We start from the raw sequence: 26,066 nt of genomic DNA on the forward strand, positions 1-26,066 counted from the left end.
GTATGGCACCTTATGGTGGAGGTATTCTCTCCTGCTACTACGGAACCATAATACGGTGAAGGTTTCTGTATGGCACCTTATGGCGGAGGTATTCTCTCCTGCTACTACGGAACCATAATACGGTGGAATGTCTCTGTATGGCACCTTATGGCAGAGGTATTCTCTCATGCTACTACGGAGCCATAATACGGTGAAGGTTTCTGCATGGCACCTTATGGCGGAGGTATTCTCTCCTGCTACTACTGAGCCATAATACGGTGAAGGTCTCTGTATATCACCATATGGCGAAGGTATTCTGTCCTGCTACTACGGAACCATAATACGGTGGAATGTCTTTGTATGGCACCTTATGGCGGAGGTATTCTCTCCTGCTACTACTGAGCCATAATACGGTGAAGGTCTCTGTATATCACCATATGGCGGAGTTATTCTCTCCTGCTACTACGGAACCATAATAGGGTGAAGGTCTCTGTATGGCACCTTATGGCGGAGGTATTCTCTCCCGCTATTAAATAGCCATAATATTGCTGAGTTCCTGAGGCGTAACTGGAGAAAACACTCAACATAGAAGACCAAGGTCATATTGTAGGGAACGTTTGGTTGTAAATATGGAGTCCAAAGGTGAAGGAAGGCGCCATTCCTTATAAACAGGGGGAGGGCGCCATTCCTCAGACATACGGGCAGGGCGCCATTCCTCAGACATACGGGCAGGGCGCCATTCCTCAGACATACGGGCAGGGCGCCATTCCTCAGACATACGGGCAGGGCGCCATTCCTCAGACATACGGGCAGGGCGCCATTCCTTATACATACGGGCAGGGCGCCATTCCTCAGACATACGGGCAGGGCGCCATTCCTTATACATACGGGCAGGGCGCCATTCCTTATACATACGGGCAGGGCGCCATTCCTTATACATACGGGCAGGGCGCCATTCCTCAGCCACACGAGCAGGGCGCCATTTCTTATACATACGGGCAGGGGCGCCACTCCTCAGACACACGGGCAGGGGCGCCATTCCTCAGACTCACGGGGAGGGCGCCATTACTTCTGCGCACGGTAGTATCGATGTTCCTGCAGTTACTCCGGGTTCTTTTGTCTAAAATTAAATTGTGTTTAAAGTATCAGCAGGATAAATATCTGCGGGAACAGGAAGGGGTTAATACTTTACAGCAGCGATCCCTACTATGGGCCATGAAGTCATGTGACTGATGACCACCGCTCACCTGGATGTTTGGCGGGATGGGTACATTTCCGCACTCCTAGGGTGCCCACCCCGGGCAGTATCTGTGGCATGGTGATAAGCGAGGGGCGCAGCTCCTGGTTTGTGTTCTCGGCTCTACATTACCATTCAGTTAGTCCCTGGCGGGTCAGGCGTGGTACATACCGCCGCTGCCAGGAGCCACAATAATGGACTTGTCCCCATGACACCCTGTAGATCCCGGCCTTCATTATATTGTGAGCTGGAAGCCCCCCGCTGATTATAAGAAGGGACTACAGCTAGGTTTATTCTCTGCTTTCTGGGGCATGAATAGAATGCCAGAATTACAGTGAAGACTGACACACAGGCGGAGCAGTCCCAGGGCTGCCCTTGTATGGTGCATCTTCTTTAGTTGGCTCTTTGGCATTGAAGCCTTCTCAGCATTGGTCCGGACTCGGCGTAATTAGCCGTGCGCTGACGCATACACCAATCCGCATTGATAGGATGGGCCGCCATTTTTTTCCGCATGCGCATCCTGTGAGCGGTGCAGTTAAACTTCACGGGATGTTGTTACTGTGTATTACATGTGATACGCGGTGAGCATCCGCTCGTGTGAGCCCGGCCTCATAGTCTAGGTCTTTAACACGGTCCTTTCCTAGTCCTGCTCACACAGCTGGGGGTTTGTTACAGTGTATCAGTGTCGGTAATCCTCAAGCTTTACGGTCTCGGGGACTTTTCTTTGCTCTTCCTCCACCATTTCTAAAAGGTTTCTTGCCTCTCGCTAACGTCTTCACGTGACGACTTAATGCTTTTGTCCGACTCGCACTCTGTCCGCCCCAGCCGGCCGCACGCGGGAATTGTCACTCCATTCGCACGTTTTCCACTTAATGAGAAGTGTTTCCGAGCCGCAGGGCATTGGACTTCTTCACGACTAATTACAGGCGTCCGCCAATTACCGTCACATCGTATCCCTCCACTCCTCGGAGCCAGTCGGGCCCCTGGACTATATTTAGAGGATCCCACTAGCCACTGCAGAATCTCTGTAAGACGCATCTCCACCGTCGTACTCCAGTCTCATCCGGAGCTGCGCTCACAATTCTGTTTCCTGACACTCAAGACCCATCAGCACTGTGCTGGTAGACCTCACCTTGGAGTTACTTCCTTCATCAGTGCAGTGGCTGGGGGGCACACCTCCCACAATGCACTGCAGTAGAGCATGCTGTGTACAGATGTGGAACCCCCATGTGAAGTCCAGGGAGCTAACCTGCAGAATTGTGAATGCAGCTCTGGATGTAAGTGGAGTAAGCAGCTCCGGATGTAACTTTGATAATTCACTGGAGCAGAGCCACCTCTGTACAACTGTTGAATCCCTAAGGAGATGTGAGGTCCTTAGAGTAAACTGGAGAATTGTAACTGCAGCTCTGGATGTGACTAGAGTCTATTATCTGTTTCTCAGCAGCTCTGGTTGTGAGTGGAGTATGTGTTTCTCAGCAGCTCTAGATGTGACTTTGAGTGCACTGTAGCAGAGCCACCTCTGTACAACTGTTGAGGTCCTTAGAGTACCGGCTGCACACGACTGGATTTGAATTGTGGAATCCGCAATCGTCACCCGCGGCGACGATCCGTGATATTCCGCAGCCATTTAAAAAATGGAAAGTTTGCATGTCCACTCAGATGAGCGAATAGCGGTTGCGATTTCTGCGAGTGAGCGGAAGTCAATGGAAGCCGTCCGACCCGCAGCCCATCCGCAATTGATATTTGTATTTTCCTAGCGACGGCACGGGAAAAACTAATATTTAAAAAAAATCTGTACTGCGCAAAACCGTCGGCGAGCGGATGTGGTCACTGACAATACAGAGAAACGGAAGATGTGCGCGGTCAGAGCCAGATTCCACTGCGGGCTCCTGCATGCGGAATCCAGATCGCCCTTGTGCAGCTGGCCTGTCGAATTGTGATTGCAGCTCTGGATGTGACTAGAGTATATTACGTGCTTCTTAGCAGCTCTGGATGTCACTTGCACTATGCACTGCAGCAGTCGCCTCCTTAAGACTATTCAGACCCCAAGCAGGAAGATGAGCACTAAACTGCAAAACTATGAATGCAGCTCTGGATGTGAGGGGGGAGCATGTAATGTGTTTCTCAGCTGCTCTTGATGTGAGTGGAGTATGTGACCCATTTCTCTGCAGCTCTGGTTGCGTGTGGAGTATGGGACCCATTTCTCTGCAGCTCTGGTTGCGTGTGGAGTATGGGACCCATTTCTCTGCAGCTCTGGTTGCGTGTGGAGTATGGGACCCATTTCTCTGCAGCTCTGGTTGCGTGTGGAGTATGGGACCCATTTCTCTGCAGCTCTGGTTGCGTGTGGAGTATGCGACCCATTTCTCTGCAGCTCTGGTTGCGTGTGGAGAATGCGACCCATTTCTCTGCAGCTCTGGTTGCGTGTGGAGTATGCGACCCGTTTCTCGGCAGTTCTGGATGTGAGTGGATTATGCAGCCCGATTCTTCGCAGCTTTGGATGTAACTGGAGTATGAACCACCATTACAGCCTAGTTTGCTCTGGCTTCTGATTAGCGGACGTCAAGAAATAATCTGCGGCGCCCGCTGATGTGCTTCTGTCACCGGCGGGGTCCCAGGGATTATTCTCCTCCAGTGAAGCAGCTTTTACTTGGTGAAGTATTCCTGTAAGTGCCGGTGTCCGGGGGTATGAGGCGCAGCAGGACCTCGCGCCTCCCTCGCAGAGATGCTGGACCGTACTCCGTGACATTAGGACGTCCGTGAAGCTCGTCAGCTCTTCTGCTTATGAAGCGTTACATAACTCTTCCATCCCATTACTGCTCCGCGGGAAGGGGGGGTCTGTGTGCGGCACACGTGGGCGGCCATGTTTTCCCGGGGTCCTGGGCGCTCGTGATTGGAGATTAGAGGTTTATCCACCACCTGCTGCTCGGATACATTGTCCTCCATATATCAAAGCATAATCATTGTGACGCCCCTTCTCTGCTTGCGGTCAGTGAATAGGAACATTCAGAATCTCATCTTCACCTTTATATTCCGATTGGATCCATTTATAACAAGTCCTTAGACTGCGATTTAGTACAGTACATTCGACACCAAACCTATCTATAGGGCCCAGCGACCCAACGGGTGACAGGTGCTATGCCGGTATGCATCGGCCTTTTATACTCTGACTCCATACAGAGGTATACCATGTGATCTGTATACCATTCACAATGGGACGCTGGAGGCGACGTACGCTCTTGTACGCCTGTGACGTGGCATTCGTATGCGAGATGTAAATGCACCTTTGCTGTCAGGATGGATTCTTTACCTGTCGATGTATCGGAACTAAATGTTCCAATATGCTAACAGCAAGCAGAGATCTTAACAAGCGATCAGTCAGAATACAGCCTGTTAGACGACAACCTCCTTCTGCAATGACTAACCCCTTAGTGATGGCCATTATGTCTTTACTGACCTCACTAATGGGCTTTAACCCCACACATACATCTTTCTAGGGCGGTGACTTGGCTGACTACTGACAGCCAGGCTCCTGCTCTAACAGCCAGTAGTGGAGAAACCTCAGCGCTTAACCCCTTACATGCCACAATCCATAGCAAATGCAGCATGTAAGCAGATGATAGGGAGGGGGCTGCTTGCAATACATGTCTGCCATGTAAAGCCGTGTTCAGACGTGGCGTTTTTTTGTTGCGGTTCTCGGCCGCCATTAAAAACCACATCCTAAAACCGCATTCATTTTCTAAGGAACATGCGGTTTTTAATTGTGCCATTTGTGAACTCCGCCTCCGGCAGAGTCTAATAGGCTGCTGTTATAGGCATAGTAGAATGCATTACCTAAGTAATGCAGTGTACTATTCTAGCAATTTCAATAGATCGCATCTTCAAGTCTCGTCAAAGGACTAAATGTTCCTGTACACGGGGTGATTATCGCCCAAATTCTTGCTGGAAGTAGCAAATTTGGACGATAATCGTCCAACGGGGCTCACCTGTGTACATAAGACTGGTGATCCCCTAAGGAAATGCCTCGTATCACAGAGGTGGTGGGTCGCTCTGGACAGGTCGGGGTCACACGTGGGGTTTCTATGTTGCGCCTTATATTACGTGGTTTTCCTGACATGTTAGCATTTCTGACGTCGTTCTTGTTTTTGCAGGGAGGAGGAGGAGCAGCTGAGGAACAAGATCCGAGCGGACCATGAGCGAGCCCTAGAGGAAGCCAAGGAGAAGCTCAAGAAGTCCCGAGACGAAATCAGGGCCGAGATCCAGACAGAGAAGAGCAAGCTGCTGGAGGAGCTGAAGAAGAAGGAGAACCCGCCTGTGCCTCTCGCCCCGGTGCCCAACCTGACCGAACTCAAGAATGGAGACCCCGGGGACCCCGACATCCGAGAGAAACGTGAGAAGATCAAAGAGGTGAGAAATGGGGAACATGACAGCTCTGCCTGTCCACTCAACCTACGGGAAGTGCCTGAAAATACACTTTCATCGCTGTATAATGAAAGGTTTTGCAACAAACTTTGGAGGGAGTATATCAAAACTGGTGCAAAGGAAAAGTGAGGTAGTTCCCATGGCAGCCAATCAGATCCCAGCTCATTCTTTATTTTTTTTGGAAAATTTAAATGGGGTTGTACCAAGATTACACATGATGGCGAATGACTTGCTGATTGTTTGGGTCTAACTGCTGAAATTGCCCCACCATACCCGAAAACTGAGGTCCTGTGTCTCCTGTCCTCCTCACTGCGGGGTTACTGCTCCTCCCGCAGCGAGGAGGAGACTGGAGCGTTCGTGCGACCAGCGCGCCCTTCACTTTCTATGGGACTGCAGGGATAGCGGAGCGGCCAGCCCCGGTGCTTCCATCAGCCCCATTGAAATGAATGGAGGACCGACCCCACATGCTCGGCAAGTGCTGCATTCATTCTGACATCACTGTGGAGGGAGAGACGACCCCCGCAGTGATAGACGGAGTGGAACATGGGGCACCTGTTCTGGAGATCACTGGGGGTCTTGGCAGTGAGACCCCCACCCATCAGCAAGTTATTCCCTATCCTGTATACAGGGGCTAACGTGTAATCTTGGTACAAACTCTGTATTTTTGTCTTAATCTTTATTTTTCATTATTATAACGCAGCAGAGCAGAATGTGCGCGATAACAGGCGATCAGATACGGCATAACCTTCCAACAGTCATATAACCCGTATCGTACATTAATTAGGTGATGCAATAAAAATAACTATTTGGTTTAACAATTAAGTAAGATAAATGGGTAGATGGATAACCAGTACCAGGAAAGAGGGGAAAAGTACAAACTGATATTATCAACCACCACGGCCTCTCGCACACCAGCGTTTTTTTGCTGCATATTGCGCAGCTCTGAACCTCCATATGCTTTTATTGGGGCTTCTCACACTACAGATTTTGCATATTTTATGCATAAATCGCCCATTAAAATGAATGGGGTGCGTTAAAAATGCAGTAAATACACAATTGCATGCACATTGCTGTTTTTTACGCAGGCGGCTGCGCCACCGGGAGGGGGGGGGGAATCATCAGCTTGCTTGTCTGCGTCTTTACTGCGCAAAAATACGCAATAAAAACGCAGCGTTTATGCATCCGGTCGCGTGAAAGGGACTTAATAGAAGCGCGAGAGTCTACAGAAGTAGGAAAATGCAGCCCCTCCTCGTGTGCCCCGACAGCGGGACGTCCCGCCGCTCCATATATGGCGTGTAGATGTATTACATACAAGTATTTCTTCATGCATGTCTGCTGGGGGAAGAAAAAAAAGCTGCTTCCTTAAGGGGTTAATCAAAGTTGGTAAGAAAGTTCCCCAAATGTTTTTGATATCCGTATTTAAGAATATAAGAGGCTGAAAACTCCGGGGGCTTCTGGTTGTTTCCGCGGTTTAGGAAGACTATGAAGGCTTGTTGGTTTAGTCTAGGAAAGGAGCCCTCTGTAACCGATGGCCGGGCGGCCTTGTACAAGTGGGGGAAAGCCTTGTAATGACTCTAAGGCCAGCCGGGCCCGGCGACTCACCTGTTGGCAGGTGTTGATGTGTTTGAGCACATTGGGGAGTCGCGACCTTCTCTCTGCGATTCGGAGAGGAAGGAGATTAATATTGTATAGAATCTTTTTGGAATCTGTTGTGTTGGGAACGTAGAGGCGTCATTTACGTTATACAAGGCCGGATCATCATCCCGAAAGCTATTTCCTATTTCTATGGGGTTCGTACTTTCTTCCTTTTATTTTTGCCAATTAAATTTGGAATCCGCGATTTAATTTAAGATGTTTGGGGCGAGAAGCCAAGTAGGTGGCTTGGAAGTCTGTCTACATTGAGAGCGTTTCTGCCTGCTGAGTCGGCCGCTGCTGTTTGTTTTGTGTTTCAAGCAATTCCTTTAAGGTTTTCGTCTTTATTTCGCATGGTGGCATGCTCTAATACAAGCGCCTCTCGTGTGCTTCCTGGACATGAGGGTTCTTATCGGGGGTGCATGATGAGGAAAATAGTCCTTCAAATCCATCTCCAAATGACTCCTGTGTTCCACCTGTGATGATAAATAACACCGAGCAACACAATTTTTTATAACAGATAAACAGATTGGCGCTTCTAGTAACTTTAGTGCGCTAAATTCAAATCTGATATCCGTTTTTTTTTCTGCCACGTAAGGTTTTCCAGTTATGGGGAATAATGTCATCCAATTGTTGTATTGTTTTTTTTGGAATCTGCCGATAAAATTAATCCAGTCGGCTCGCCATTAACCTGTTTAATAAAAAGAATAATAAAAGTGATTGTGCAACTATTTTCCAATCACTATTGCACACCACATCCTGACTGACCACTATAAGGGTAGGTTTATGTAACATATAGGGTACACACCACGTGCTGACAACACTATAAAGGTAGGCTTATGTAACATATATGGTACACACCGCATGCTGACTGAACACTGATAAGGATAGGTTTATGTAACATAAAGGTTATGTTTCCACGTGGCGGAAACACTGCGGATCATCCACCAGTAAGTTGTAATTAATGTACTGTGTTTTTACAGGTCATTGGTTAGACTAAATAAAAGGATCAAAATCCTAAAACAAAAATACATGTTTAGTATCGCTGCGTCCGTAAAAGTCAGATCTATAAAAGTAACGCATTATTTACCCCACACGGTGAACAGCGTCCGAAAAAAAAATAAAAAATTAAGAACGCCAAAAATGCGCTTTCTTGGTCATTCTGTCTCCAAGAAAAAATGCAATAAAAAGCGATCAAAGAGTTGTATGTATTCCAAAATGGAACTAATGCAAAGTACAGGCCATCCCGCAAGAAATGAGCCCTTGCACAACTATGTTGGTGCAAAAATAAAAAAGTTGTTGCGCGCCGAAGATGGCGGCAGAAAATAATTTTAAAAAACGAATTATTGCGCACCAAAAGATGGCAGAATTTCTTTTTATTTTTTTCATTTTACTCCACTTAGAACTTTTTTAAGTTTTTCAGTACATTATATTGTACATTAAATAGCACCATTGAAAAACACAACTCAACCTGCAAAAAACAAGTCCTCATACAGCGACGGCGATGGGTAAATAAAGGAGTTACGAATTTTAAAAAAAATGATCTGGCCAGGCGACCGCCGTAGGATCTGGCCAGGCGACCGCCGTAGGATCTGGCCGGGCGACCGCCGTAGGATCTGGCCGGGCGACCGCCGTAGGATCTGGCCGGGCGACCGCCGTAGGATCTGGCCGGGCGACCGCCGTAGGATCTGGCCGGGCGACCGCCGTAGGATCTGGCCGGGCGATCCCCTAAATTGTTGATTCTTGAGAAAGCAATAGTACATTTCTACTTAGTATGAACATGGCAATCCTGGAGTAACTGTTATGAGCAGTCTAGTAGTAGCTGAACATTGAAAAGTTCTTCCTTCCACCCCGCGTCACCTTAGAATTGGGCCTATTGGAGGCGGTGTCAGCGCTATTTGAGACCCCATTGAAATTGACGCAGAGAATAATTCACCTTGTTTACATTTTGAAGGAATATGTAGGATTTTATGCATAAAACCCCCTTAATAGTCTGATCTATAAACCATATAATGTAACATATCTGCTTTCTGGAGCTGTTTTTCTCTTGAATAAGCTGAAATGCTACAGAAGTTTTCATCATCATTAGAACTCCTCTCGATTTTAGTAGCGAAATGGGTCTGAAAGCTTGTGGGGTATTTGGGATGTTTTATCTGGAAGGCATCCTCTGATACGATGTGTCTCTGGTGCACAAAAAGTATCCGGGGATAACTTCTTAATCTTTTTTCCTCCATTTTGGGGAGGGGGGGGGGGCGCTGTGGAGCCCTTCAACCCCTTAGTGACCACCCTATCGTGTTTTTACGTTCTGCTGTTGCAAGACGTGTGTATTGAGCTGCGCTCTCCCTCCATGCATCATGGTTTCTTACAGCTGACACCCTCGGGCAACAGCCCCGACAAGCAACGCAGCCGATTGGGGCTGTTAACCCTTTAAATGCCGCTGTCAAATCTGACGGCGGCATTTAAATCCCCCGATGTTCGGGGGGTCCGGTACGGCCCCCCGCGATGAAATCAGGAGAGCCGTGCGGTTGTCGTGGCAGCCGGGGTCCTTCTGAAAGGCCCCAGGGCTGTCATGGCAGAATGCCTATCAAGCCATCCCCATGGGGTGGCTTGATAGACTGCCTGTTAGAATGCAGTATGATGTAGCATTACATCATACTGCAGGAGCGATCAAAGCATCACTAGTTGTGGTCCCCTAGGGGACTAAAATGTAAAAATAAGAACAATAAAGTTTTAATTTTTTATTTTTTTTTAAGTTATCGTATAAAAAAAAAACCTTTTGCCATTTTTACAATTAAAAAATTCTAAATGATAAAACAAAAATACATATTTGGTATCGCTGCATCCTTAATAGTGCAGTCTATCAAAGCAAAGCATTATTTATCCCGCACAGTGAACATCGTCCGGAAAAAAAATACAGAACGCCAGAATTGCGCTTTTTTTTTGGTCACCATGTTGCCGAGAAAAAAATCTAATAAAAAGCGATCAAAAAGTCGTATTTATTCAAAAATGGTACCAACGGAAGCAACAGGACGTCCCGCAAGAAATGAGCCCTCGCACAGCTATGTCGACTGAAACATAAAACATTATGGTGCGCAGAAGATGGAGACATATTTTTTTTAAGATATTTCATTTTTTAAAATTATTTTCTAAGTAGTGCAGCAAAAAAAAAACAACTATATGTTTGGTATCGTAGTAATCGTACTGACCCACAGAATAAAGTTATCAGGCTGTTTTTGTTGCAGTTTGTGTGCCGTAGAAACAAGACGCACCGAAAGATGGCGGAATGTCGTGTTTTTTTTCCATTTTTATCCACTTAGTTTTTTTTGTTTTTTTTTTTTAAAGTTTTTCAGTACATTATATGGCACCATTAAAAAATACAACTCAACTCACAAAAAACAAGCCCTCATACAACGACGTTGATGGATAAATAAAGGAGTTACGGTATAATTGGTTATACCTATAAACACAACAGAAGTGCCACATGTGGCGGGAAAAGGGCTCCAGTGTTTCCGAATTCTGCGTGTTCCATAATGTCTCAGCAGATTTGGCACTTAGGAAGGAGCTTGTTTGTGAGACTTCGCGACTTGTCATGGCGCTGGCCGGATCGTCCAGAATCTTCAGTAGGCGAGAGGCTGATCCCTTCATCCAACGACTTGACAACAAAGGTGTTGTTTTAGGACGGGGAAGTCTGTGGGCCTGTCTGCATTGGGTTAGTTACATTCACACGGACGAGTGGGTTATCGAGCAAAGAAGCTCTGCCCGATATCACGCTTCCCAGTGTACCATCTTGCTTATTTGCATAAATTACCCAGAGGAGCATGCATGGCCTTATAAGTCTCCTCACTCACCTCCCAGGGATCTTCTCACACCCCTTCTGGGTGCTCTCCTTGGGCAGAGACTATGCCATCCCTCGGCCCCCCTCCCCCAGGGGTCTCCACACACTTCTTGGGTGCTCTCCTTAAGAAGAGACGACACCCCTCTTGACCCATGCCACTGTACTGTGGTACAAATGAAAAACAGCGGGATTGTCAATCTTCTACGAAGTTCCTCAGCTGCTTGTTTGTTTACCCGCTGCAGTCCCGCCCAGTTTACGGGACCTCACAGGTGCTGCAGCCAATAACAGCTTAGCACTACATCGCTGAGCTCTGCTATTGGCTACAGAGCCTGTGATGATCCGTAAACAGGCAGGGGGCGGCCTATAAATGTGATGTCAGATAGGAGACCCGCAGCGGCACGGGAGAGGTAAGTAGAAGTCTGTTATGTTACTGCTTGGGGAGTGGATTTTATACAGAACCAAGGACGCAAACATCCCCTTTAAGGTACCTTTTACACAGCGTGACTGTTGGCCGAATTCAAACAGCAGTCTTTCAGTGTAAATGAGGCCAACAACAAGGTTTCCAGTGATAATTCGCTCGCTAGTCGTTTCCTTTCAGCTTACCAAAAATAGTTGGTGGTTGAGCAAAAATTGCCTCCTGTGAAGTCTGTTGTTCGGCTCTGAATGACTTGTGACCGAATCAGCATGGAGACCCCCTCTGTGTACAGCATGTCGGCAAACCACTAACAGACCATGAGCTCGCTGTTCGCGCGCTTCAGTGACTCCCTGAATGATAGTCGCTCTGTGTAGAAGTACCTTTAGGCTCAGCATGATAGGCTCACGCCCATGGCAGACCTGGGATGGTTGTTGGGCCCCTGGCTGACATGGCTACTCATCAGCACCCATCTGTCTAACCACTTAAATGCCGTGATCACCGTTGCCTGGAGCATCTAAGTGGTTAAACAGCAGGAAAGGAACTCATGGCTGTTAGAGCAGGGTGTCAGCTTAGACGGCATAGCTTCTATGCCCACAGCGTCACTACGACAGGCTACACAACAACTAGCATTAAGTGCTTAGTTGTCACAATGTAATAGTAGCTCACGGGGAGGGAAGGGAGTTTAAAGTTTCTATTCACTGGCAGTAAGCAGAGATCTTGAAAATTGTGAGGAATAGAAGCACACAGCCTATTAGAAAGTTTCCTGATACGACCGGGATGCACAAGTGCGTTAAGCCACACCGTGACGGTCAGCGCTGAGCTCCTATTTGGTGGCTGCTCTGCTTCCAGGCTCATGAATAGAATGACACTTAAAGAGGGAGGTATGAAGGGCTTATTGGAAGACTAGTAGGAAGCTGGAGGCACCCTCCACCGGTACGACTTGTGGACTCTGCGGTGAGGTTTTTAGAATAATTTCTTGGCTTCTGAAGGGAATGCTGCGGAGTTGCTCCAGTGATTCGCCGCCATCTCTCCCTGCTGCCCCCTGTGGCCGTCCAGCATCATCCGTGCCAGTGGCTCACGGCTCTGTCTTATGGCAATTATAAGCTTTTTTTTTTTTTTTTCCCCTTTTAATGAGGCTTCAGGCTCGGCGGGAGGTCTGCGCTGCTGCTGCCAGCTGCTGGCCATTAGATGCATGTGAGGAGGGGGCTGCCAGCAGCAGAGAAGGCAGGGAGCTGACAGGACCGCGTAATCTACAGAGCGGATAACCTGTCAGTGGCCGCTCCACGTAATGTGTATGATAACGGGCGAGGAGGAGAGACTGATCACTCCTAGATCAATGTACATTGTCATTATAGGATATCACAGCACAGGGTGGCGCTGTATGATGACGATATAGCGCAGTGGAGGTGCTGTATGATGACGATGTAGCGCAGTGGGGGTGCTGTATGATGACGATATAGCGCAGTGGAGGTGCTGTATGATGACGATATAGCGCAGTGGGGGCGCTGTATGATGACGATATAGCGCAGTGGGGGCGCTGTATGATGACGATATAGCGCAGTGGGGGCGCTGTATGATGACGATATAGCGCAGTGGGGGCGCTGTATGATGACGATATAGCGCAGTGGGGGCGCTGTATGATGACGATATAGCGCAGTGGGGGCGCTGTATGATGACGATATAGCGCAGTGGTGGCGCTGTATGATGACGATATAGCACAGTGGGGGCGCTGTATGATAACAATATAGTGCAGGGGGGAGTTGTATGATGACGATATAGCGCAGTGGGGGGCGCTGTATGATGACAATATAGCACGGGGGGGGGGTGTTGTATGATGACGATATAGCGTGTGGGGGCGCCGTGTGATGACGGATGTGGCCCTGGGGGGTCATCGTGTGATATAATTATAATGGTGATGTCTTCTGTCCCCAGATGATGAAGCACGCCTGGGATAACTACAGGCAGTACGGCTGGGGACACAACGAGCTCAAGCCCATCGCCAGGAAGGGACACTCCACTAATATCTTCGGTGAGTTGTGCTCATTATCACACCGTTCACACAGCTGGGGATTCTGGGTAATGTTGTTGACCCCATCATGTGACATGGTGGAGGCCAAACACTCTTCAGAGGAGGAGACGATGTAGTCATGTGTGTCTGTTTATATTGAGAGGCTAACAGCATGCTGCTCACACAGCTGAGGGTTTGTTACTGTGTATCAGTCTGGACAGCCCTCCGTGTGGTAAACACAGCAGGACACACATCTCTCCTGCCTGATTGTTACATTGTATCAGTTGAGTGTCATTTCAGGCTGATACATTGTAAGAAGCTCTTGGGGCTCCTTCTACGTTGTGGACTCCGTTTTTTGGTTCTGTCATTGGAGTCAATGAAACAAACCCGTCTTATGATGGCTTGAACGGCCCCAAAGGGACCTCCTTGGCTGTAATGGAATCCGTTCAGCTTCCTTTATGCCCTCCAGCGTTCTCCACAATGAAATGGCGCGGCTTGCAGCGCTGTTTCGTCTTGGATGCGAATAGAAATCTGTGACCATGGCTCCGAATGGGAATAAAGTATTTTCTATGAGAGATGTTTTGGGGGTTTTTTGGGGGCCTTTGGATATAAACATAAGTGTTCTCTTCCACTGAAAGCAAGCAGAGATTTTGAAAATGGTGAGGTAACAAATGCATCAGAATGATCTACACAAATCTACATATAATAAGCAGTTTGGGCTTTTGTAAATTAGTACATAGTGGGCCATAATGGTATACAGGTCATGTGACCTGCTCCACCGCGCCAAATTGCACTGCCCATGTGGCACCATCTGGTAATGCACCACTACAGTGAGGGCATCTCCTCAGAACCTGTTGCATTAAGCCGATTGTCAGCTCTGGGGGAAGCTCATTTGCACAGCCTGGTGAGACCAATCCCTTTATCTGCCAACATCGCAGGTTGTCTCTTACCAACATCAACAACTTAACTTAAGGCCCATTTATACGCAACGATTATCGCTCAAAATTCGGTCAAACGACCACAAATGAGCGATAATCGTTGCATGTAAACGCGCCCATCGTGCACTTTTCAGCTAAAGGATGAATTTAAGGTGAGCTTAAAATCCATTGCTCAGCCGCAAAGAGATAACACAGACCGCACGCTGTGTTCTCAGCGGGTGTCGGGAGATTACATTGTATTCTGCCGACAGTCCGTGTGAGAACAATGCAGCTGTGAGCAGAGCCCAGCCCACATGCTGTGCTCTGCAAACTACTGGAGGCCCTTTTACATGCAAATGAAGATGATAAAGTGTTAATGGACATTAGTGTCCATTAACACCTTATGCAAAATGATCACTTATACTTTCAATCGTTTCAAAGATTGTCTTTGCGTGTAAATGGGCCTTTAATATTTAACCCTTCATTATCATTGCAACAGGAAACTCTCAGATGGGAGCCACCATCGTGGACGCTCTGGACACCCTGTACATCATGGGGCTCCTGGATGAATTCCGGGATGGACAAGAATGGGTAGCCAACAATCTGGACTTTGGCGTGGTAAGTGTCCTGCTGCTGCCAGCACCCCAGGATGTGTGGATCTAATGTCTACAACGCTGCAGCGCCTCCTGCTGGTGACTCTTTTTTTTTTTTTTGTCATGGCTCCCATCCGTTAATAGATTTCTTTCATTGTTTTCCAGAACGCGGAGGTGTCCGTATTTGAGGTGAATATCCGGTTTATTGGCGGTCTGCTGGCAGCATACTACCTGTCCGGACAACCGGTGAGAACCCCAGCTCAGCCGCTAGCTCTCTCTGGTGTCTTCTCTTTCTCTTGCTGGGATTGTGTTACTTGCACCACCTTTGTATATGGAGTAAGTGAGGTTATGCGGTCAATTTGCTACACCCGCTGGTGTGAGAGCATCCGACCACAGCCACTTCCTGTAAATCAGAACGGACATGTTTGCAAGCATCGCTGAGTGGTCTGCGCTCCCTGAGGGATCTGTGGTCAGTGTGTATTTTAATGGTACATGGCTCAGAGCCGCCATATATACGAAGGATGATGATGGTGGTGGTAGTTCTGAAATAACTCACTAGAGCATTGTTTCCTCTTATCAGAATCATGATTTTTTTTTTTTTACTGTGAGGTCACATGTGACGAGGGTTTTGCTGCAGATTTCTTGCAGTGGAAAATCCTCATGGCTTGGTGCAGAATCATCGCAGATTTCAATTCTTCAATTGAGAGGGTTAAATCTGCGGCAAAATCCACCACATATGAACATACCCTAAAGGGAATGCATGTTGTCTGCAGTCAGGAATAGGTATGGTCCATAAGTCCCCTAACCCTATAGATAAGGTCTATAGCTCTTGATTCTATTAACTTGTCCTATAGTCAGCCTGAAATGGCTGATAACAGGGGACAATTGATTGTATTCCCCTTAGCTACAGTCAGACTGAGAACTACAGGTGTAACAAACGTAAAGGTGTAACGAACTTGCCAAGCTTTTAAGTTATTCCCCATTTATGGGATAAGGGCTAACTTTATGATTCTGGGGTTCCAACTCTTGGGACCTCCAGTGATCTCGAGAATGGGGGTCCTGACGGTCCCCGCATGAATGCAGGGGAGGTCACACATGCACCGCCACTCTATCCATTTCACTGACCGCACAAGAGATTTCCAAGCACTCATACTCTCCAGTTCTGTCATTAAAATGAACCTAGCAGCAGCAGGTTTGCACAACCTGCACTCCATGCATGCAGGGACTGCGGGGACCCCCGTTCTCCATATCGGTGAGGGTCTCAGCAGTCGAACCCCTGTGGATCATAAAGTTATACCCTGCTCTGTGGATAGAGGATAACTATAGATCTTGGAACAACCCTTATCCATGTCCTGTCCTGGTGGTCAGCTTAGAGCCCCCAGAACCCAACGGGGTCAATCTGTGAACCCCCACTCAGGCACACACTCCCCTGACCTCAGGGCTACTGTAAAGTAACCAAGGGTTAACTCTGACTGAATATCTAGCGTCCATTACTCCCTCCCTCACGTGTAGGTAATGGCGGGCCGGCTGCACGCACATACTAAGAGGCTTTTAGCACCTCACTGCATAGGAGGCGAGCGCTATATTCCTCAGTAAGCGGTCGATTCCATCCCGCTAAAAGGGGAAGAGCGGGCTGCAGATCGTGGCTGTGACGTCATCATGTGTGCCGCACATTAACCCTTCACATGCAGATGCCAGACGGGGTATCATCATTATTACTTCTGATCCATGGGACTTGGATTGCGTTATAATATTTTCCATGTCTCTCACAGCTGGAAGTTTCTTCCATATTTATTTACCCCTTCTGCGTTTGTTCTTGTTCCAGGTTTTTAAGGACAAGGCCGTGATGCTGGCGGATAAACTGCTCCCAGCATTTAACACCCCGACTGGCATCCCCTGGGCTATGGTCAATCTCAAGAGGTAAGTCACAACAACCTAGTCATTAAAGGGATTGTACCAAATCGCAAGTTATCCCCTATCCACGGGATAGGGAAAAATTTGCTGATCAGTGGGGATCAGACTCTTGAGATACCCCCTCCCCGATCCCAAGGATGGGAGTCCCGTTATCTCCATCCTCCTCACGGTGGTCTCGCTGCACCCCTGCATTGATGAGATAGCTGTACAGAGTGCTGGTTGCGCTGGCACTCCCAATTATTTTCAATGCAAATACCAGAGATACCAGAGTGGTGAGCGCTCAGATTTTTCCGCCAGCACCATTGAAATGAATGCAGAGCCGACCGTGCATATTCAGACAGTGCTCTGTTCTGACATCACTGTGGGGGATGAAACGACCCTGCAGCGAAAGGCAAAGAGGGACACAGGATCCCCTTTTCTTGAGATCGGTGGGGTTGTCAGTGGTGAGACCCCCACAATCGGCAAGATATTCCCTATCCTGTAGGTAGGCGATAACCATTGATTCTGGTACAACCCCTTTAATACAAGCTTGGATAGGGGTGAATGGATATTATTAGGCCGCCTAGTCCTATAACTGGGCTCCAGTTGTCATACGGTGCAGAGTGCTATGTCTTATACCCACTCCTCTTTTCTTCTAGTGGCGTTGGCAGGAACTGGGGTTGGGCATCTGCTGGCAGTAGTATCCTGGCAGAATTTGGGACGCTTCACATGGAGTTTGTGCACTTGACCTACTTGACGGGAAATCCTGTGTATTATAACAAGGTGAGCAGTTTTTCCACCAGTGGTTATACAGATACAGACTGGGGGGTGCAGGGTCTTCTGTGCCCCTCTCTAGCTCAGCTCTACAACTGCTTCCTTTCTCCACTATTCTCCACCCTCTTTCCACTGTCCCTTTTTATCACACACATGCCCAAAAAGTGGTCATATATATAGAGCAGGACACATCCGTACGTCACACCAAGTGTCCCCAAGTCTGAATTACTCTGATTTGTAGGTTATGCACATCAGAAGACTTCTGCAGAAAATGGATCGTCCCAACGGGCTTTACCCAAATTACCTCAATCCCAGGACTGGGCGCTGGGGGCAACGTAAGTGTTGGATTACACTCATGTGGTGTGGGTGCGTGTTTGACGGCGACCTGCATGCTACAGGTGCATGTGTGAGGATGCACTGCATTTGTGTGCATGTATGAGTGAGGATGTACTGCAGGTGTGTGCATGTCTGAGAGAGCATGCCCTGCAGGTGTGCGCATGTATGAGAGCATGCCCTGCAGGTGTGCGCATGTATGAGAGAGCATGCCCTGCAGGTGTGCGCATGTATGAGAGAGCATGCCCTGCAGGTGTGCGCATGTATGAGAGAGCATGCCCTGCAGGTGTGCGCATGTATGAGAGAGCATGCCCTGCAGGTGTGCGCATGTATGAGTGAGCATGCCCTGCAGGTGTGCGCATGTATGAGTGAGCATGCCCTGCAGGTGTGCGCATGTATGAGTGAGCATGCCCTGCAGGTGTGCGCATGTATGAGTGAGCATGCCCTGCAGGTGTGCGCATGTATGAGTGAGCATGCCCTGCAGGTGTGCGCATGTATGAGTGAGCATGCCCTGCAGGTGTGCGCATGTATGAGTGAGCATGCCCTGCAGGTGTGCGCATGTATGAGGGAGGATGCCCTGCGGGGGGGGTGCGTGCGTGTATGAGGGAGGATGCCCTGCGGGGGGGTGCGTGTATGAGGGAGGATGCCCTGCGGGGGGGTGCGTGTATGAGGGAGGATGCCCTGCGGGGGGTGCGTGTATGAGGGAGGATGCCCTGCGGGGGGGTGCGTGTATGAGGGAGGATGCCCTGCGGGGGGGTGCGTGTATGAGGGAGGATGCCCTGCGGGGGGGTGCGTGTATGAGGGAGGATGCCCTGCGGGGGGGTGCGTGCGTGTATGAGGGAGGATGCCCTGCGGGGGGGGTGCGCGCGTGTATGAGGGAGGATGCCCTGCGGGGGGGGTGCGCGCGTGTATGAGGGAGGATGCCCTGCGGGGGGGTGCGCGCGTGTATGAGGGAGGATGCCCTGCGGGGGGGTGCGCGCGTGTATGAGGGAGGATGCCCTGCGCGGGTGCGCGCGTGTATGAGGGAGGATGCCCTTGCAGGGGTGTGCGCGTGTATGAGGGGGGGTGTAACTGTAGGTGTATGGTATGTGAGATCCACCCACATGTTGCAGGCGTGTGGGGATGACCTGCATGTTGTGTATAGATGACTCATGTTAATTAACCTTCTTTTCCATCCAGACCACACATCCGTGGGAGGTTTAGGAGACAGTTTTTATGAGTATCTCCTGAAGGCCTGGCTTGTGTCGGACAAGACCGACACCGAGGCTCGGAGCATATATGACAACGCAATAGAAGTGAGTACCTTATATTTTTTACTGTCCTCTGGCGCCATCTCCTGGTAATATGTGATTTTCATCCCGGGTTTCTCTATGATGTGAGTAGTAGTCCTGTTAACTGTCCTTTCACCTCATTCTCGCCCTGCTCTGTTCAAGGCCATTGAGAAGCATCTCATCCGCAAGTCAAATGGCGGTCTGACCTTTATTGGTGAGTGGAAGAACGGTCACCTTGAAAGAAAAATGGGTCACCTGACCTGTTTCGCCGGTGGTATGTTGGCACTGGGAGCAGACGGATCCCCAGGGGACAAAGCTGGACACTACTTACAACTGGGGGCGGAGATCGCTCACACGTGTCACGAGTCCTACGACCGGACAGGTGAATTACGGGGGTAGGAGGGACAGATGTTGTGAGGCTGAATGATGCCATAACTGCGGGCTCTAATGGGGGTGCCAGTCAATAAGGAAATGAGTGCTGAATTCTTCATTCTTTTGTCTTTACAGTGTTGAAGTTAGGTCCTGAGGCATTTAAGTTTGACGGGGGCGCAGAAGCCATAGCCGTACGGCAGAACGAGAAATATTACATCCTGAGGCCGGAGGTGATTGAGACGTACTGGTACATGTGGCGCTTCACCCACGATCCCAAATACAGAAACTGGGGCTGGGAAGCTGCTCAGGTACGTCCCCACCACCACCAACATGACATGCACACTGTTTCTCTACTCCCATGCTAATTCTCTTTGGCTATGTCTCCCTCTACAGGCCATTGATAAGTACTGCAGAGTTAGCGGTGGTTTCTCGGGTCTGAAGGACGTGTATTCGTCTGCCCCTGCATATGATGACGTCCAGCAGAGCTTCTTCTTAGCTGAGACACTGAAGTGAGTGGAATGTCAGAAGATGATTGTTTAGTTCTGCGGTATAACGGAAAGTTCTCCAACCTTCTAAACTATTATGTGTATCAGTTTCTCACTATTTTTAATATCTCCTTTGGCTGTCAATGAATGGGAACATTTTTGCTTGCCTGCAAAGGCTGAAAACCCTTCCTGACCTAATACTCCTCACAGCTGGGGGTTTGCTACAATGTTGTGTTATAACCCAGTTATGACAATCCTCTGTATGTTCAACGGGTCTTATTCATTGACAGCGGGCAGAGATCTTTTTTGGAATGAAAACAGACAAGCCTAACAGAAAGTTGGAGAAGTTTTCATTATATAGTGATCAAGCTTTCTGCTAACGTATCAGGAGAACCCCTCTAAAGGGACTATCCAGGACCTTACCATTGATGACCTATCCTCAGGATAGGTCATCAATAATTGATCAGGTATAGAGATGAGCGAACGTACTCGGTAAGGGCGATTTCGCAATCGAGCACCGCGATTTTCGAGTACTTCACTACTCGGGTGAAAAGTACTCGGGGGCGCTGTGGGTGAGCGGGGGGGGTTGCAGCGGGGAGTGGGGGGGAGAGGGAGAGGGCTCCCCCCTGTTCCCCGCTGCAACCCCCCGCCCCACAGCGCACCCGAGTACTTTTCACCCAAGTAGTGAAGTACTCGAAAACCGCGGTGCTCGATTGCGAAATCGCCCTTAACGAGTACGTTCGCTCATCTCTAATCAGGTATCCCCACTTGGCCTGCTGACAGTGCAGACAGCGCTATCTGTATTGCATGGCCTTGGTTGATACTGCATGAACATCAACCTGGGCCACTGCAATGTGGACAGAGCTGTCTGCACTAATAGCAGTGAATAGCCGAGCCGCAGGAATCCTGAGCGGTGGACTGGCACCAGTCATCTGTTGGTGACGTATCCTGAGGATAGGTGATCAATAGTAAATTCCCAAACATCACCTTTAATATTTGCGGCATCGGAGCAGATAGACACTGCCTCACCACCCCCCGACCAAAGGTAAGTCAGAAGAATATAGGATGTGGCCAGACATACTGACACTGGCCCTTTTAAGGGGGGGTATGACACATGTAGCAGAAAACCTGCAACTAAGTGTCAATACCTGCGCCATTGTTTTTGTTGTGGATCTGCAACAGATTTCACCCTTTCAATTGAAGATGCAAACCTGCTGCAGATTTACATCAAAAACGCATTAAAATCCCCACCAGTAGTGCAGATTTTGATGCAGTTTTGGGGCGGATCTTTCACTGTGGAAAATCTGCCCCATTTTCTGCTACGTGTGACTGAACCCCAGTAATAGGAGTTGGGGCCCTTTTACACGGAACAATTATCATTCAGATTCTCGGTGGATCGTGCAAAACTGAACGATAATTGTTCAGTGTGGACCCTGCCAGCTTAGGCCTCATGTCCACGGGGAAAATCAGATCCGCTGCAGATTCTCCATGGAGAATCCATAGCGGGTCCCTCCTGCCCCGCGGACATGAGCGCCGAAAATAACAATAAATCAGAATTAACTCACCTCCGTTTCTTCTCTTCACCGCGGCGTCATCTTCTCTGCCTCGCGGCCGGATCTTCTTTCTTCGGCTCGGCGGAAGCGCATGATGACGTCGGTGACGTGCCCCGCGCATGCGCCGTCCCGAAGCAAAATGATCCAGCCGCGGCTGAGTGAAGATGGCGCCGCGGAGAAGAGAAGAAACGGAGCGGGTGAGTAAATCCCGATTTTTGTCTCCCGCGGATCCGGACGGCTTCCATAGGCTGCAATAGAAGCCCGCGGGAGCCGTCCCCGCGGGAGACCCGCATGAAAATGGAGCATGGTCCGGATTTTTTCATGCTCCATTTTTTTTTAAATCCCTTTTATTGACCATCCGCGGGTATTTATCTACCCCGCGGGTGGTCAATGCATCCCTATGGGGTGCGGATCTGCGGGCAGAAGAAGAGTTAAAATCCGCTGCGGATTTTAATTCTTATTTTGCCCGTGGACATGAGCCCTAAGTGTTCATCATACAGTTTAGGCTGGCATAAAACTCAATCGGCCCATGTAAACAGGCAGTCGTTGATCTATGAAAGACGGCCTGTTTACTGTGACCAGAAGAGATCTCCAGCCGCTCCCACCACCTCTCACTGAGCAAAAGCACAGGAGCAGTAACTACCGGGATGGCTGTCGGGCATCAATCGTTCCATGTGAAGGACCCTCTGTAAAGAGGGCACCTTATTAGGGACCCCCATCAATTAGCTAGGCAGAGAACAGCTGCGCCTCTCTTAGGAGAATTCAGCCTGTCCCTCAGTTACACAGACAAGCCATTGATGTGAATGGACACAGTGTAATACCTCATTTTCCCTGCAGCGAAGATGAACAGTTACTGCTAGATTCCCTTAAAGGATACAGCTGATCGCTGGGGATCTTATCTATGCCATCAAGTTATTTTGAGGGGTTCTTCCCAAAGTGGGCAACCATTTTTAACTACTTGCAAATAAGGATTCAGATCTGGGTGGGAGTGTCTGGATCCAGCTATGTGTAAAGATTAGGTCATCTTCTAGTTTTACAGCTACTACCATCCTCATTCAGACCTTATCCTATTAACCCTCTCCTTCCCCCAGGTACCTGTATCTGCTCTTCTCCAGTGACGACCTCCTGCCATTCGACAACTGGGTGTTCAACACGGAGGCGCACCCGTTACCGGTCATCCGCATGGCCAATAGCACGCTGCCCGGGAACCACGTGGCACGATAGGACCATTATCCTGGGACCACTTCTTCAGACTTGCGGGGATATGTGGGGCCTTTTGAGGAGACCCCTTCTTACAGGACTGGGGCGATCCATCGTTCCCGGGCACAATTCCATTTACCTTCATTTATTTTATTTTTTTTCTCTGTTGCCTCCGTTTGCCGCCAGCGACAGAACAACCCGTTGGAAGGAGGCCGATCACCGACCAAACTGCTCTGCTTGATGAGGCTGCTACTGCAGGGGATTACTATGGGGCCAAAAATCCAGGGTTGGGGCTTTTATGGGGGATGGGGGGGGAAAGCGGAGATAGTTTCAGGACGAGACATTTTAACTGCACTTTGCGGCAGATTTGCACTGTCTGGTTTTTATCCTGCGCCATTGCCAAAGTTTACTTCTATCCCGGCGGCCATGGAGAAGAGCACGTCTGGGCGCCCCCCACTGGAATTGACTGGAAAGGCTTTAGAAAACTAAGGACGGGTCTTCATGTCAACCACCGCCAGTCATCAGGGACATTAAGGGGGGATCTGTGTGAACCTGTCCCCTCCTCTTACCCCGCACCCCAGGGGTTCCCACCTACTCCTTTTTAATTTCACTTTTTTGGGGTTTTAGCGGCATGAGCAACACAACAAGCAGGAGATTAAAGACATTGTACATACACCGCTTTGTGGCGTCTTCATGCAGCTTGAGGGCCACGGCTAACCAAGGGCCTTTCACGATTAGACAGACACCCCATCGTTTACCTGATCCCACAACCACACCACAAGGAGGAGAGAAATGGTCATATATATGCAGTGTTTTTGCAGCTGTGGAAGCAGGAATATCGTACCGCATGTAATTATTTCTGCAGGTGCCAGAATTGGGGCTTCTAGGCTGTTAAGCTCCTCTGCCATTCCATAAAATTACATTCACTGCAGTGTAAAATCTGATGAGAGGATCAACTAGAGACCCGGCCGGCTGTGGGTGACCTGCATATCACAGGTGTAATAACTCAGCTGATCCACTAGATTTCGGTGATGAAGCTACGGTTATTTTAGGGGTGATTGCAGGGTTTAAAAGGTATGCAAAGTTTTGCACAGTTATTTTTTTTTATTGCTTTAAAATGGAAGAAAAAATTGAAGCAACTTTGTATTTTATTGTAATTTAAAAATAACTCCATTTTGTGTATTCAGCGCGTATGCGACCTGTGTGTTTCCATGGTTACAGACTACAAACAAACCCTGTGTAGTCTGATTCTGCAGTCAAGTGTTACTCTCTTGCCTTTCTCTGTTTTCCTCTACTGTCTATATTATCAAGAAGCGGAAGAACATGACTGCAGGATCAGGCGATGGATTTGTTTGGTCGGAGGTTACAGACTGCATATTTGTGATTTCAGCCGCACTTAAGCAGCGCTGCTGATTAGAGCCACCTGATTGGCTCTTCGGCACCACGTGACTACACAGCGTGCACGTGGATTGCCTTCAGCAGACGTGCACTACACACTACAGTTAAGCAGCACGGGGTTGGGGTTGGGGTTGGGGTTAGGGTTAGGGTTAGGTTTAGGTAACCCTAAACCTAACCCCGTGCTGCTTAAGTGTAGTGTGTAGTGCACGTCTGCTTAAGTGTAGTGTGTAGTGCACGTCTGCTGAAGGCAATCCGCGTGCACGCAGTGTAGTCATGTGGTGCCGAAGAGCCAATCAGGTGGCTCTAATCAGCAGCGCTGCTTAAGTGCGGCTGAAATCCCAAATATGCTTACAGACTACAGTGTATCTCCATGGTTGCAAATAACAAACAAACCCTGTGTAGTCTGATCCTGCAGTCGTGCTACTCTGTCTTCCCACTGTCGTGTCTGTAGTATCAAAAAGCAAAATGACATACGATTGCAGACTCGGGCCTCCTGCACATGGGCGGGTCAGACCCCACATGCAGGATTCACGCAGCTGAGTTCGACCCAGTACCTGGCCGGTGACCTGCGTACCTGTCCGATGTCTTCTGTCAGCGCTGCGGATGTGCCGGACGGCGCTCTGTCGCGCATGTGCAGTAGCCACCGGCGCTAGGCGATGATTCGGATGCCGCGATACTTCCACAGTGCTCACTGCAGAAGTGCCACAGGACAGATGGCTTTCCATTGACTTTAATGGAAGCTGTCTGTGCGTAGTCCGCACAGAATTGTAGCATGCTGCGATTTCTTCGCGAGCGGAAAATTGCAATCTATTTCCGCTCATGGAGATGAAATTGCGATTTTCCATAGCATGCTATTGGGCAGTATTTGCTGCAGAGGCCCACCGCGGACTCCGCAATGCAAATCCACCCGTGTGCAGAAGGCCTTAGACTACAGAGTTTGTAGTATGCAGACCTATGTATCTCCATGGTTACAGACTACAAACAAACTCTGTGTAGTCTGATCTTGCAGTCATGTGTTCTTTTGATACTACGGACAGTAGAGGAGGAGAGTAATGCCCGATTTACACGGGACGACGGTTGGCTAAACTATCTGCACGAGGGGGTGACGTTACCGCTAGTTGTTAGCGCTCATGCAGATCAGCTCTGAGTATCGCTCACTTCTCGCTCAGCGCTTTACATTCTATGTTATTACACTGAGCGGGGAGCGTTAAGACGCAGCGAGAAGTGAGCGAGCCAGCAATGATATTTTATGCTTGCTGAAAGTGAAAAGTAAACGATGGCTTTGCGTTTAGACGTAACGACTGTCACACTTTTTGTTCCTTTGAATACATTTTTTCGTGATAATCATCCCGTGTAAATGGCCCTTTACACACGGCTGTAGGATCAGACTACACAGGGTGTGTTTGTAGTCTGTAACCATGGAAACCAAATTCTATAGATACAGATTTTATTTTTTTTAAATCCAGATTCTACATAAATTTGCAATCCATAAGAGCAATAAATACATTTACTGTAATGTTAAGTCCACTGCGGAAAATCCTTGTGTCCCATGCACATTTGCCATGGACTTCGCCCTGCGCATTGCAAAGTGTGAAAATCCACAGCATGATGCGGAGCATGTATTTTCTGCAGCAGAAAATAATCTCATCCACTTTACAGCTATTTGTGATACAAGGAGAATCTTTTTATGCAATGCTGCAGCAGAAAATCCACAAGGTGTCCCCTCTGTGTGACTAAACCCTTAGGTTATGT

At 48.8% G+C, this 26,066-nt stretch overlaps 1 protein-coding gene across 1 annotated transcript in view; it reads left to right on the plus strand.

Annotated features, from left to right (window-relative positions):
• MAN1A2 (mannosidase alpha class 1A member 2) overlaps positions 1-23,591 on the plus strand; it is a 42,761-nt gene extending 19,170 nt beyond the window's left edge. Inside the window, exons 2-13 of the mRNA XM_066599222.1 lie at positions 5,365-5,620; positions 13,450-13,546; positions 14,942-15,060; positions 15,201-15,281; positions 16,861-16,955; positions 17,588-17,711; positions 17,944-18,037; positions 19,215-19,330; positions 19,469-19,688; positions 19,814-19,986; positions 20,072-20,187; positions 22,808-23,591. Coding sequence (XP_066455319.1) covers positions 5,365-5,620; positions 13,450-13,546; positions 14,942-15,060; positions 15,201-15,281; positions 16,861-16,955; positions 17,588-17,711; positions 17,944-18,037; positions 19,215-19,330; positions 19,469-19,688; positions 19,814-19,986; positions 20,072-20,187; positions 22,808-22,940 — 1,624 coding nt within the window. The 3' untranslated portion in view covers positions 22,941-23,591. The remainder of the gene's footprint in view (positions 1-5,364; positions 5,621-13,449; positions 13,547-14,941; positions 15,061-15,200; positions 15,282-16,860; positions 16,956-17,587; positions 17,712-17,943; positions 18,038-19,214; positions 19,331-19,468; positions 19,689-19,813; positions 19,987-20,071; positions 20,188-22,807) is intronic.
• Positions 23,592-26,066: the final 2,475 nt, after the last annotated feature.

This window comes from Eleutherodactylus coqui, chromosome 4 (assembly GCF_035609145.1).
Source record: "Eleutherodactylus coqui strain aEleCoq1 chromosome 4, aEleCoq1.hap1, whole genome shotgun sequence".
Taxonomy (NCBI): Eukaryota; Metazoa; Chordata; class Amphibia; order Anura; family Eleutherodactylidae; genus Eleutherodactylus; species Eleutherodactylus coqui.